The 14,394-nt window shown below is 35.6% G+C and overlaps 1 protein-coding gene across 9 annotated transcripts in view; it reads left to right on the top strand.

Annotated features, from left to right (window-relative positions):
- Positions 1-14,394, top strand: part of ELF1 (E74 like ETS transcription factor 1) — a 106,471-nt gene extending 92,077 nt beyond the window's left edge. For 8 of the 9 annotated variants that reach the window (XM_004759290.3, XM_004759289.3, XM_045076612.1 and 5 more), the window contains 4 exons: positions 3,280-3,363; positions 4,286-4,478; positions 5,807-6,256; positions 12,373-14,394. In XM_004759290.3, the coding sequence (XP_004759347.1) occupies positions 3,280-3,363; positions 4,286-4,478; positions 5,807-6,256; positions 12,373-12,973 (1,328 nt within the window). In that variant the 3' untranslated portion in view covers positions 12,974-14,394. The remainder of the gene's footprint in view (positions 1-3,279; positions 3,364-4,285; positions 4,479-5,806; positions 6,257-12,372) is intronic. The other variant, XM_045076613.1, reaches the window with a different exon arrangement.

Here is a 14,394-nt window from a genome sequence, read left to right as displayed (position 1 = left end):
ATTGTGTGCTATCATTTACATGTAGAATCTGAAATAACCAAGCTCATAGAGGCAGAGAGAGATGGTGATTGCTGGGGAGGTAAGGAAATGGGGAGATGTCAGTCAACGGGTACAAACTTCCAGTTATAAAATGAGTAAGTTCTGGGGATCTGATATACGGGATGGTAACTTTGGTTAATGTACTGTATTATACACTTGAAAGTTGCTAAGAAAGTAGATCCTATATGTTCACACCCAAAAAACCAAGTAGTTATTATGTGAGATGATGGTATGTTAACTAACCCTACTGTGGTAATCATTTTACATCATAGAAGTATATCAAATCATCATATTGTACACCTTAAAAATACACAATTATATGTCATCATATCTCAATAATGCTGGAAAAAAATTTTAATAAAGAAACCCCCAGAACTTGGATTTACCCTCCTATTAAAACAACTAAAAATACAGACAACGATGTATGAAACAGTGCCTCTAAAGACATCAGTCAACAAAAACCAGTGATCCCTGAGAAACAGTAAACAAATGAGGTGAGCCCTATGATGACCCCAACTTACTGCATGGAGATTTTTTTTTTTTACAAACAGTTTGGCAGTTTCTTAAAACATTTAATACATACTTAACATGTGACCCAGCCATTCTTCTACTCAGTATTTACCCAAAAGAGATGAAGTTACACATTTATAGAAAAACATCTGCATGAATGAATGTTCTTAGCAGTTTTATTTGTAGTTGCCCAAAACTTGAAACAGCCTAAATGCCTATCAACTGCTGTCTGGATAAACCGCTTTGTGGTGTATCTATGCAAGGAAATAGCACTCAGCAATAAAATAGAATGTACTATTGATACATACAACAAAAACAATGAATCTCAGCATAATTATGCTAAAGGAATTACTTACACACCATATATATATGTATCTCTTCATCTAAAGTGGTGGGAACTGCAAACTAACCTCTAATGACAAAATCTGTGAGTAACTGACTACCTTTGGGGTGGGCAGAGTGGGACGGGTATAAGGATTACAGAGGGGTACAAAGTACTTTTGGGGGTGAAGAGTGTATTCACTGTTTTGAACATAGTGATGGTTCCACAGGTCAATACTTACGTTGGAAGATACCAAACTATAGATTTTCAACATAAGCAATTTCATTTTATGTCTGTCATACTTCAGTAAAGCTATTTTTAAAGTGAAGGACTAACATTCTAGTTAGGAAGACGGATGTGAAAGGAACCCAATAGAACACATAATATATGGGTTAAACAGAAGATTAGTCATTGTTTAAAAGATAATTTATGAGCTCTAATATAGATCTGATATAGAATAAAAAGTACGAAAGAGTTTGAGATGTGAGGATTGAATGAAAAGGTCTACATATTTAATCAAAGCTTCAGAGAGAGAGAATATGTAGAGTGAGAAAGAGACCATATTCCAAGATAATGATTGAGGGTTCTCCAAAGTGACATAAATCTCAGCATGGTGAATCCTGAGTAGCATAACTGTCAAAGAAATCCAGTCCTAAATACATTATAGTAAAAATGCAAAACACCACCCTTCCAGCCCCCTCCAAAAACAAACAAACAAACAAAGAAAATACCAGGGAAAAGCTACATTACTTGAAGAGGATTGATTTTTAGATTGGCAGCTTAGAAGCTCCCAGTAGAGAGGCTGGAAGTGTTGAGTATCTTCAAAGTATTGAGAAGAACTAACTGTCACCCAAAAATCCTATACCCAGTTCACGTAGAACTCAAATGAAGCTATGCCACCTTGACTGGTAAGGAAGATGATGGAAAGAATGGATATTGGGTAGGTTTACCAACTGTCTCTGTCTTGACTAAAATTAGTGGTGAAAACAGAGGGAAGAAGAAAATGCTATCTATCAGAAAAAGTTGGTAAATAGAAGGCGTAAAATAAGATGGTAGGAGGGATGAAGCTAACTGAAGTCTTTGCTCCTAATATTTGTTATAATTGACACAGTCACCCAGAAGTATCTGCCTCATGAATGGTTCTCTGCAGATGTCTGTAGTGATGGAAATGGAGATACCTGGCTGATTAGGTTCTATATTTACGCATTAAGAGGGGCCTGAAGAGTGATCTTTTTGATCCACTTCTCGCTGATTCTTATTCACCCTAACTTCAGAAGGGTTTTCCTGTTTGGTTTGGGGATGTGTTGTTACTAACCTTGTGATTTTTAGCTCTGGAATTCTGTTCTGCTAAGTTATTGCCTTACATTATCCTAACCCAGAATTCACTCTTGTGATCTGGACCAGATAGACTCTGCCTCAGGAATGTTAGGGTAAAGGGGCACTTGGCTGGCTCAGGCAGTACAACATGAGACTGTTGATCTTGGGCCTTGACTTTGAGCACTGAATTCGGTGGAGAGATTACTTAATTTAAAAAAAAAGAAAAAGAAAAAAAATTGCTGGGATAAAATACACTAAGGTATCTGTTTATAATCTTCATTGTTTTTCAGGTACAGAATGTTAGTCTGTCCAGATAGCATGATCATCTTAATATAAATCCCAGGCAACATTGCCACCAAGTTGTGCTTCTAGATAAATGGCCAGAAGAAGATCACAAAGCTTTAGAATAGTTGGCTGACCCAAACTAAGTCTGAACACACTACAGTTAGCGTTGTCAAAGTGGAGTTAGAGATTGAATGGCACGTAACTATAATGTTTTGCTGTGAATTAAAAGAAGTATAGAAAAATGAGAGGTTTCAAAATACAGGGGAAAATAAAAGTTGACTATGTAGTTCACCAGAATTTTGCCTCATGCATTTTTTGTATCTCTAGAATGTTGGAAAGTTTCCAGTATTTAAGAACTACCTGTATGCAGATGAGAGAAAAGCTGAAAAGTGACTTTTCCTATGCGTATATAACCAACAAACAGAAACCTGCATGGCTTATTTTTTGAGCCTAAGTCTTATCAACATCAAGAATATTTACCCCAATTTTAAGGAAGCCATGTCAGTTTTGTTACCTCAAAATGTTTCAAACTTAACCTCATTTTTGTATATGAGCTGATGTGTCATTTCCTACATAAAATCGTTTGTGATCTTACCTGTACTAATGATAAATTTTCACTGAAGTTCTTTTCCTTTTGAGTAAACAGCATTTTAGGAAACCAGTATGTGTACCATTGTGTACCTATGTAAAGTACTTGGCATTTGAAATTTAGGATAAATGACCAAATAGCATTTATAAACAGCTAAATTGTCCATTTTATCTCATTTTTGATGGCAAATCCTTACACAGAGCTGTTCTGTTTTCAGGGAGAAAAACAAAACCCCCACGACCAGATTCCCCGGCCACTACGCCAAACATATATGTGAAGAAGAAAAACAAAGATGGTAAGGGTAAGTACAATAATTCCCTTACAATACTTACAGGTCAAATAACAGTTAGATTGCTTTAAAACACCTGCATATCATAAGTAAAATCAACCAGCTCTCTTGACTTATTGAAGTGGATCTTCTTGCTGCCAGATGCTTATAAGGTATAGTTGGGGGATGCCTGAGTGGCTCAGTCAGTTAAGCATCTGATCAGATCATAATCCCAGGGTCCTGGGATTGAGTCCCGTGTTGGGCTCTGTGCTCAGTGGGGAGCCTGTTTGTTCCTCTGCCTCTGGCTGCAGCTCCCCCTGCTTGTGTTCTCTCTATCTCTCTGACAAATAAATAAATAATTTTTTTTTTTTTAAAGGTAGAGATTGTACTTTCTATAAATAGAGACTGGTAATAATGGAGCCCAAGAAATCCATTTAATAGATTTTCCCTACATACCTGTCAAAATAATCTGTCCTTTAATATTGAGCCTTTTGGAAGAGTTCAACCAGGTTAGCTTTTCAATTCATAGACACTTTATAAGATTGTTTTGGAGTTCTGCTATTTTCATAATTGCTGCCCAAATTTGAAGAAGATTGTTAAAGCCAATCCACTGGCTCTGATACAAAGAGAACAACTGTTGAAAGGTTTTGTACAGCACTTCTTCAGTGGTTCTTTTATGTGATGGCTCTTAAAGAGGTAGGAAAAAAGTCATCTCAAAGTGCTTTCTTCTTAAGTCATCATAAATCTGATTGTGCCAATATTGATCCATCCAGACATCTGATGTGGAACTAATAAAAAGACCTATATTAGACCTTAAAAATTATCACCAGTGCTAACCAAGTTGCGTAATATTTTTCTGATTATACAGGGAACTTCTAAAACTTTTAGTTGTGTTTACTTTTGCTCTTTTCCAGTAAAATTTTGGTCAGTTAAACAGAAATTGCTTTTGTTTCAGGAAACACAATTTATCTCTGGGAGTTTTTACTGGCACTGCTCCAGGACAAAGCTACTTGTCCTAAATATATCAAATGGACCCAGCGAGAAAAAGGCATTTTTAAACTGGTAGATTCCAAAGCCGTATCCAGGTTGTGGGGGAAGTACAAAAACAAACCCGACATGAATTACGAGACCATGGGAAGAGCTCTCAGGTACGTGAAGTTTTTTGTCGTTTATTGTGTTAAGAATATTGTTTCCTATATACTAAAAAGCTAGTAACTTCTAAAAAGGTAGAAGATTACAAAAATGTTGAATTTTATTATTGAAGAGCTAAAGCCATGCTACTTATAGAAATCAGTTTGTATTTAAATTGAAATCCTGTTCTGATCTGGGAAAATGTTTTTCTTAAAAAAAAAATCTTCTTGTAAAGGGATTAGAAAACGTGAACTCTCATCAGAAATTATAAATTAAGCATGGGGCTCATATGATTTGAGCCCTTAAACTTGAATTCAGCACAAAATTGAGTAGTGGTAATCAGGTACTTAAAAAGAGGGTGCATTTTTTAAACGTAAATATCAGGTGTGATCTGTATTATATTGGAATAAATGCTTCAAGAATAATATTAGACATTGTGAACATTTTGAACTAGGTAGGTTATCATTTTATTCCGAAGCTCACTTTTAGTGTGTTTTTCTGTGATCGGGTTATCTATTCTTAAAGATATGCATTTGTTTGAGAAAGAGTTATTAGATACCCTTCTTAAACCAGAACTATTTAGTGACAGTTTGTGTGTATTTGTTTCTTTTTTTTTTTTAAAGATTTTATTTATTTATTCAACAGAGATTACAAGTAGGCAGAGAGGCAGGCAGAGAGAGAGGAGGAAGCAGGCTCCCTGCTGAGCAGAGAGCCCAATGCGGGACTCAATCCCAGGACCCTGAGATCATGACCCGAGCCGAAGGCAGCAGCTTAACCCACTGAGCCACCCAGGCGCCCCTGTATTTGTTTCTTTAACTCACACTTTTTAGATTCTTGATCTAATTAAAATCAACGACAAAATTTGAATCACTTCTGTTTGTATGTCATTAAATTTTATATGGAAAACTGAATTAGATTCACCGAATCAGATTTAAACTGGTAGGGACATTATAATAAACGACGGAAGGGAAATAAACTCTTGAGGTTTGTAGTAGATTTTATTATTCCGGCAAATTGGAAGAAGGGGAGACAAAGGAAGAATAGTGAATGACTAGGATAATCCATGTATTCTATCAACAATCGCCTCATCAGAATTGGTTTTAGGTTTAGTTGATAATAAGGATTTTTCTTTATCTGTGAGTATATGTGTTTTACATTTATACAGAAAAAAAGTTCAATTATACTATCTTATAAAAAATAACTGTGCTTCATTTTGAAATTGTTCTCCCACTTGTTTCCAACTTAAAACCTTTGTTTATGATTAAGGAACTTTACTTTTGTTGAACATAATTTTAATTTATGTTTAACCAAATAAAGTATTGTTAAAATTGTCTGCTTTGAATAGGTACTATTACCAAAGGGGTATCCTAGCGAAAGTAGAAGGTCAACGCTTGGTGTATCAATTTAAGGAGATGCCGAAAGATCTTATTTATATAGACGATGAGGACCCAGGTTCCAGCATCGAGTCTGCGGATCCATCACTGTCTTCAGCAGCCACTTCAAGTAGGAACCAAACAAGCAGATCCAGAGTATCCTCAAGTCCGGGGATAAAGGGAGGAGCCACTACAGTTCTCAAACCAGGGAATCCTAAAGCTACAAAGCCCAAAGATCCTGTGGAAGTTGCGCAGCCGTCAGAAGTCCTGAGGACAGTGCAGCCCACAGCATCTCCGTACCCCACCCAGCTCTTCCGGACTATTCATGTCGTCCAGCCAGTACAGGCTGTCCCAGAAGGAGAAGCAAGCACCACCAGTAGTGTGCAGGACGAAACGTTAAATTCCTCTGTTCAGAGTATTAGGTGAGAAAACTAAAGTTACTGATGCATATGTTTACGTGATGTTTCTGACCAGAGTCATCATTTGTTGATGACTCTGGGTTGGGATTCAGAAATGAAAATAAAAATTATATTGATTTTTAAAGCTAGAAGCCTTGTTCAGCAGATTGGTTTCAGCAGCTGTGTGTATTACATCAGCCCTCTAATTGTATCATTGATTTCTTATTTTTAAACTTTGTCATTACGTGCTGCTATCCTATCCATTTAAATCTTGTCCGCTATATCTCTGAATAATTCGATAGATCCCTACAAGAAGGGATCCACATATTAGAAAATCCAGAGAATGGTTTCAGATCCTTTTTTTTCAAAGTCAGAAGCTATAAAAATTCTACATAAACCGACATACCATGACGTGTATTGTAGTGAGTTCCAGGAAATAACATTATTTTTTGGGAGGATTCTGTCATGGAATAGTTCTAAAGTTTAAAGAGGTAGGGAGGGCCAAGAATCTAAGGTCCACTTTTTCAAGCTTTTAGAGTGGCAGAAATCGGAAGAATAGTTTTTTAGCAATCAAATCAAATTTGCCTCCTAGCCCCAGGAAAGATAGGAAAAACAAATTGACCAAAGAAAACCTCATCAGCTTTAGACTGGTCCTCTGCAGAATTTGGGACTGGTCTCACTGCTATGGGATGGGGGAAAGGAGGAGGGCAGAAAATTAGATGGACATTTGCAGTATTTTTTTCCTTCTACTATCATGAATTTCCAGAATATGAATTATAATAAAATATAGGAGTCCTTCCAAATCCAATAAAAATGATTCTTTGAATACTTTCATTAAGTGACTTCAGTCTCACAATCTTACATTCAAATATGCCAAAATATAAATGCCGGCATTTTGTTCAGTTGATTTTGAAGTAAGAGACAGTACCTGGAATCAAGACAGAGTTAGATATTCCTGTCTTCCTTGTATGGTCCATTTAAACTTTTGGCATCATGAAAATTGACTTGCAAGGAGTGTAAAAATTACATTTTCCCCATTTTAACTGGACAGGAATGATTATCTTAAACTGTTATTAAAGGAGTACTTATTTTTCTATTTGCCTTTTAATGTTTCATTTTCAATTATTGGTTATGTGTGATGACCCAGTATCCATTTGGTGTGATTCCTCTCATTGGTTGGTGTGATTCCTCTCGTTGGTTTCTAGGCTCTTTGTCATCATATCACTGTGTTTGTGTTGATAGGAAACAGTACATGGCCACAGCTATTCAGAAGGGATCCCCTTCATAGAGTGATTCGTTATTTTTAAGCATCTGTAATCAGCTTGCTTTTTATACCTTGAGGATAAAATAAATGCCTGCCCCCCCATCAAAAAATCCCACATAACTGTAGCTCTGAAAGGTGTTAAATTGTGATACTGAATTGGATGCAGTGTTACTCTGAATGTCAATTTCTGAATGATACTCAGTGCCAGATATTAAAACACTATAATACACTCCCTATCCATGATTTGCAAACTCTTTTGGGGTACTTTCCAGAATTTTCATGTCCAAGGTCCCGGATTATTCTGGATTATTCTATGGATTCCCTGCCTGCTTCCTGCCTCTACTGTTTTTTCTCTTCAGTTCAACCTATGCAAGACCCTTAGTCACAGCTTTGCTCTGTTACTTTCTTGCAGCTTTTGTTAGATCTGTGTTGCACACAAAGCGCAGTCAAATTTCTGGAGGATCAGCTACCAGCTCTCACTCTCTGCTCGGATTCCTTCCTTGTCTTCTAGCTAAAGCTGCCTGCTTGGGTGCACCGCAGTCTGGTCAGTGAACCAGGCATTGCCATTGTCATCAATGCCTGTCTTCTCCCATACATTTAAACCAAAGGAGCCACATTTTAATCGTTGCTCTTCTCCTACCACTTAGCCTCGTGTCTGGCACATAGCATCCCTTCAGATGTATAGAACTTATTTTGAAATAGTGTCTATATTCATTCTGTATCTCCTCTCAGAGTAATGAGTTCTCTAAGTGGACTGCTTATATAATGAAGAAATCACAAAACTTAACTTGTCAGACTTTAAAACATACTTCCTTGTTGAAAAAATCATTTTATATTTATGTGTATGTATACACATATTCTTCATCATTTTTTGACTTTTAAAAATATTCTCTCTTTTGGGTGTACCTTCTATTTATATCTCCCCCCAAATCCTACTTATTTTAATGTAGTTAAACCTTTTATGGAATGCATTTTATTCCCTGAAATAACTAGATGAGGAAAGCCCAAAGTTAATGAATAATAATGCTCTTTGAAGAGTGACACCTGCTGAATATAGTAACTTGGGTTTTGCCATTGTTCCTTTCCATTATATAGAAAGAAAGAAAAGTCTTAAATTTCATGCAAATTGTACATATTACTCTGAAATTTTATTGTATTTTTAGAATCATTTTTCATTAGATTAATTTCTTGCTTAGCACTTTATTTTTTGTCTTTTTTATAATTACTCCAAATTTTCATTATGAAAAATTTCAAAATATCAACAGATTGAAATAGTACGATGAACACCTATTTACATCCTTTTTGATTCACAGTTGATAACGTTTTTGCCTTACTTGTTTTCACTCTGTATTTATTTATAACCTTTTTTCTGTTGGGCTATTTGTCAAGTAAGTTGACATCCTTATGACATTTCACTCTCAAACATTTCAACATCCTGCTTTTAAGAATAGAGAGATTATCCTAGGTAACCATGTTATCACTCCCAAGAAGGATAAGAATACTTTAGCTATATTTTTCTCAATTTTATAACTACTGATTAACAAAATCAAAGACCACTTAAAGATTTTTTTCTGTAGCTAAGATGGAATATATATGATTTAAAATTAGATTATTAATATAACAACAAGAACTGACACTTTCAAAGCACTCTCTGTATTTCTTACACTTTTCCATATATTAATGTCTAATAACCTCACTGATCAATGAGATATAGGTAATATTATTCCTATTTTACAGATGAGGAAACCAAGGCAAGGAGAGGCCAAGGAGCCTGGTCACATCTAGTAAGTGGTGGGGACAGCGTTTTAATGCAAGCAGTTTAGTCCAAAGCAGTGAGCTTTAATGATTTGTCACTCTGCCTGCTGATTCACATAACTCTCGTGAATTACCAGTTATTTACAATGAAGTAGCAACATGTTTTTTCTTTTCTTAATTTTTCCTTTGCTTGTGTCTTTTTGTCTCACATAATTGCATGTATCTATGTGGAAATCTATTAAGCTTTTCTTAATTGATTTATGGTATATGTGCTCGATTTTTAAGAATTTTGATTTTGACTCTGACTTCATGTTATTTAAAGAGACAACTACAACAAAAGTAAACCTCTGGTCAGATTTTTTCCTGAAATTGTCCCTTGGTAAACTTGCAAGTCCATATGCCTACCTAGCATAACTTCTTTCTGTATAATATTTTCAAGTACTAATAGTTTGTGTTAGGGTCTTTTGAATAAATTAGCTCTAAAAATGTATAATGTGTAGATTATCTTAAAAACAAAGTAATGGAGTACAAAGAATGTATATTCTTTCGATTACTTTCCAGCCCTCCATCCTTATCAATTATTAGATGTAACATTGAATCAGATTAATTCACTATTCTGAGTCTGTTTCCTCATCTGTAAAATAAAGATAATACTTAACTTTACAGGTGATTGTAACAGTTAAATGACATTCTTGACATCTGAGTAGATACAGTAAAACTGTGCTAGTTTTTACTAACAGAAAACTAACTACTAACTAGTTTAACATTTAGTAAAAACTAAATGTTATACTGTATATCTGTTTTCATCTCAGAAAGTTTGAGGTATTTTAAATTTCTAGTATTGTAGTAGTGGTTACGAGCAGCTTAGGAAATTTGTATAAAGTAGTTTACTGTAACCTTTGTTATATAATATAACATCACCAGACACAAATGACTGCTTAATCATTAACTAAGACAAAAATAATTTAAAATTTCTGTAGCAGGGAAAAGGCTGCATAATATTTTACCTTTAATATTTTAGAACTTGTTCAAATAAGCCAGTATATTTACACTGTAGATATTTTAGATGAGTATATGTATTTTCTGGAAGATGGCAGTCTGTTGTTTTGAGGTCTTTTTTCTAGTTTGAACAAAAGCATTGAAAGTCTAGTGGTAGCCCTGGTTAGCAATATGGAAAATTTCCAAGTACATTCTTGCTTGTACCACACCTGAGGGAGGAAAAAAGGAAGGTGGAGTCATGTATTAAAGGTGTGTAATTACCCACAGCTTAAAGATATAATTGGCAATAATCATCTTTAGCTAAAGTTATTTAGGACTGAGGAAGTGGCAGTGTGTTGTAATTATCCTAAGGCACAGAGGCCTTGCAGTCAGATGGCCTCTTTCCTTATCAAACTGGTCACCTCATGCTAGCTGTTCACCCTCTTTGTGCATTTAATTTTATATATAAATGGGGATAATAGTACGTATTGGGTGGCAAGACTATACATATTTCTAGATATAATCTGTGCTCACTGTATATACCGTGTGTACTGTTTTATCTGTATATACATGTACATGAATGCTTGTCATGGGAAACCCTTTATTTAAGAAATGATCTCTGGCTGCAGGGTCAGTTACCACACCGAGGCTCAGATTCTACCCAAGATGTCCTGATGCACGTAGGCAGGGGGTAGAAAGGAGGCACTGTATATTTTGGAAAAGCTGCCTGACTCCCAAAGTTATTCTGTATTCTACCAACTCTTCCTTGCTTGACCAATAATATCAGCAGATCTGGCCTTTATTTCTAGTCATCCCCTGCCCACTTATTAAATCTTCATTACCTGACTCATGCTCTTTTCTGGCTCTGTCCTTCGAAAGAAGCTGCTAATATCCTTCTCTAGACTGATCCTCACAGTGACAACTTGGTTGGAATCTGAACTTGGAAATCAGAATCCTATCATTGTGCACAGGCTGTAGTCATCCTGTGTCTTTCCACTTGCTTTGAGTTTCTCTTAAGTTGCTCTGAGTTTTCTTTTCATATTTCCACCTAGTCCATTTGTGTTCTCCAGAGTTTCACTTCTCACCTATGTGACAGGCCACATAACGTAACTTACTAAAATTTGCCTGTAATAATCTATGTGCAATGATTAACATTTGGACTGTGGGGGCCAGTCTAGCTGTTAATCATTTGAAGTAGCAATTATCTATTGTTTTTGTAAAATAGCTTTACAGAATCCAGAAGAAACACAATTGAGATCCAGATGCTGAGTTTTTTCAGCTGCATTTGTTTTATGCTAACAATGGTCATAACTATAATTTCCACAGCAATGAACTTTTAAAATTGGATTGACTCATAATATCATTTACAAATTTCTTCAATAACCTAAATGAACAACCTTACATAAACCAGGTTTACATTAAAGGATTTTATGTTAAATTGTATTTTTATGGCTAAAATCTGTGAAGATTATTTGAGCTGAGAAAACTGTTAAAACATGCCTCTATTTACTTTTGCCGAGCTTGACCTTATTTTTTGCTCTTTCTGGCAACCTAAAGAACCCTCATGAGTTAGTTATATTCATGACTTGTTTTGTGTAATATGATATGAACTGTGAACTATTAATCTCTTCTGCAAAAAAAAAAAAACCCACAAAATTTCTTTTGATAGTTCTGTCATGTATACATTTAAGACTGATTTTTTTTTTTATTTTACAATCCTATGAAGCTAGGTAATTGTGGACGAGCATTGGCCCTTAAGTATTAAAAATAATGAGAGTGAATCCGATACATTTGTTTTAAAATTCCCAGTTTCCGTTCACGTGGCTCATACGTAACTTCTTTTCCCAGCATTTTGAGATCCTCCTCCTTCCCCAACAAAATTGCCTCCCCATTTGCGTTAATGTGGCACTTTGCACAGACGTTTTTCCCCCTCATCAGATAGTATCACACTTAATGGCTTGAAAGTTTTGTGTCAGGCATTCCATGTAATACAGAGTCTGGTATGGTGTTTCTGCTGTGTCGAAGATATGGGAAGTAGCATTCCAAATGTATGGCTCCTATTTTATCAGAACGACTTATCAAACATTAAACTTTTAAATGATGTAGAATGTGCTGATTTTCTGTAATTTCATCATCTCAATAGGACTCTACAGGCTCCAGCCCAAGTTCCAGTGGTCGTGTCTCCTGGGAATCAACATTTGCATACAGTAACACTCCAGACTGTGCCAATCACAACAGTGATAGCCAGCACAGATCCATCTTCCGGTGCTGGGTCTCAGAAGTTCATTCTACAAGCCATTCCATCATCACAGCCCATGACAGTATTGAAAGAAAATGTCATGCTGCCGTCCCAGAAGCCGGGCTCCCCTCCTTCCATCGTCCTGAGCCCTGCGCATGTGCAGCAGGTTCTTACCAGCAACGTCCAGTCCATCTGCAATGGCACCGTCACTGTGGCTTCATCTCCGTCCTTCAGTGCTACGACTCCTGTGGTGACCTTTTCTCCTCGAAGTTCACAAATCGTTGCCCACCCACCCGGCACAGTCATCACGTCAGTTATCAAAGCTCAAGACACAAAAACACTCGTAGAGGAAGCGGAGAAAAAGGAAGCCGAAGATAATTTGAAAGAAGACAGTGAGAAAACTGAACAGCCACAGCCTTACGTGATGGTGGTATCCAATTCCAGTGGATTTACCTCTCAGGTAGCTATGAAACAAAATGAATTGCTGGAACCCAACTCTTTTTAATAAATACGCCAAAGGAATTGTGGATGATTGTTTTTTAATTGAACATTTTCAGTTGCCTGCAAACTGTCTGGTTGATTCTAAGAGGAATTCTACAGATGTTCCTAATTTTTTAGCTCATTGTTAAAAATATTAATTTAGAGTTAATGTTGACTTTGTTAGATGAATTCCTCTTTGTTCTCCAAATGTTTCAGAATTCAATTGTGAAGGAACAGGAATTTTGTACTATGAAGTCCTTCTTTTCAGATTTTTTCTCAGTTGCTATATCGTAAACATTTTTAAAGTTTCTTTTTTAATTTTTACATGGTATTAGCTTTTCTGATTCTTTTGTAAATACAGTACTTCAATATAAGGCAACAGGAAATTTATGTAGGAACTATTTTCATTCCATTTGTGTAAGTTAAAGTCTTGACTCTTTCAAATGCAAGACTCCTATTTTCTATTTTGTTAAAATTATGATTTCACTTAGATTGATGTTAGTTGGTTGCACTGTATAAGGAAATATGAATATGTAAAAAAAAAAAACATGAAAAATTGGAAAATGTCCATGATATGGCTGAACCTTACTTCAGAAGCAGAATGGTACAAAAGCATCAGCCCTTTCAAGAGTGGCTGTCCTGCTGAATAGTTGTATAACGTTGGGCAAAGCCTCTGGATCTTTCTGGGCCTCGTTCTCTGAAAAAAGGAAGGGGCGCTTTGGATTAGACTTGATGATCTCCAGTTTGCTTTCTGGTTCTAAATTGAGGTTTCTAGCACCTATATTTTAAAGTTAAATCAACTAAACCATTATCACTTATTTCTTAATGTAGATATAGCTAACATATTACAGAAAAGTGGCCCTACAAAATTCATTCTTCTGTTATCCATAAAATCTGTTATGATTCTGAATTCTTCCTAAATACTTTGTTAATTAACTCTTTAGACCACTGTGCACTGTGGTCATTAGTAAGCTTATGTTGCCAAGTGCTAAACAATATACTGCCATTCTGAAAGATCCAGGGCTCGCTCTCAAGGGCCCAGAAAGCAACCAAGACTTGTGCTAATCTGGCTGAGTAGTCAGTTGCTATAAAAGCATAATTGCTTTATATTTTGGATCATTTTTTATTGGGAGTTGGGGGGTTGCATACAAAGATAATATACATTATATCTAAGTCTCTGAAATGAAATAGTTTTTAGATTACTTTTTCAACTGTAAATAATGTACATTTAATTTCACAAAAAATGTTTTCTGCAAATTTTCTAGTACAGCAAAGGAGAAATTTTTGTAGATGAAAAAAATCATTATGTTTAGAGGTCTAATGTTATATGTTTTCATATTATGGAGTGAATTTGTATTTAAACAAAAATTTAAATTTTGGAATCCTCTAAACATTTTTGTATCTTTAATTGGTTTATTATTAAATAAATCATGTAAAAATTCTCAA

The sequence above is a fragment of the Mustela putorius genome, unplaced genomic scaffold (assembly GCF_011764305.1).
Source record: "Mustela putorius furo isolate JIRA1106 unplaced genomic scaffold, ASM1176430v1.1 tig00000179_pilon_pilon_pilon, whole genome shotgun sequence".
In the NCBI taxonomy this organism is placed as follows: domain Eukaryota; kingdom Metazoa; phylum Chordata; class Mammalia; order Carnivora; family Mustelidae; genus Mustela; species Mustela putorius.
The sequence above is the reverse complement of the archived record's forward strand: the minus strand, read 5'-3'. Positions and strand labels throughout refer to the sequence as shown.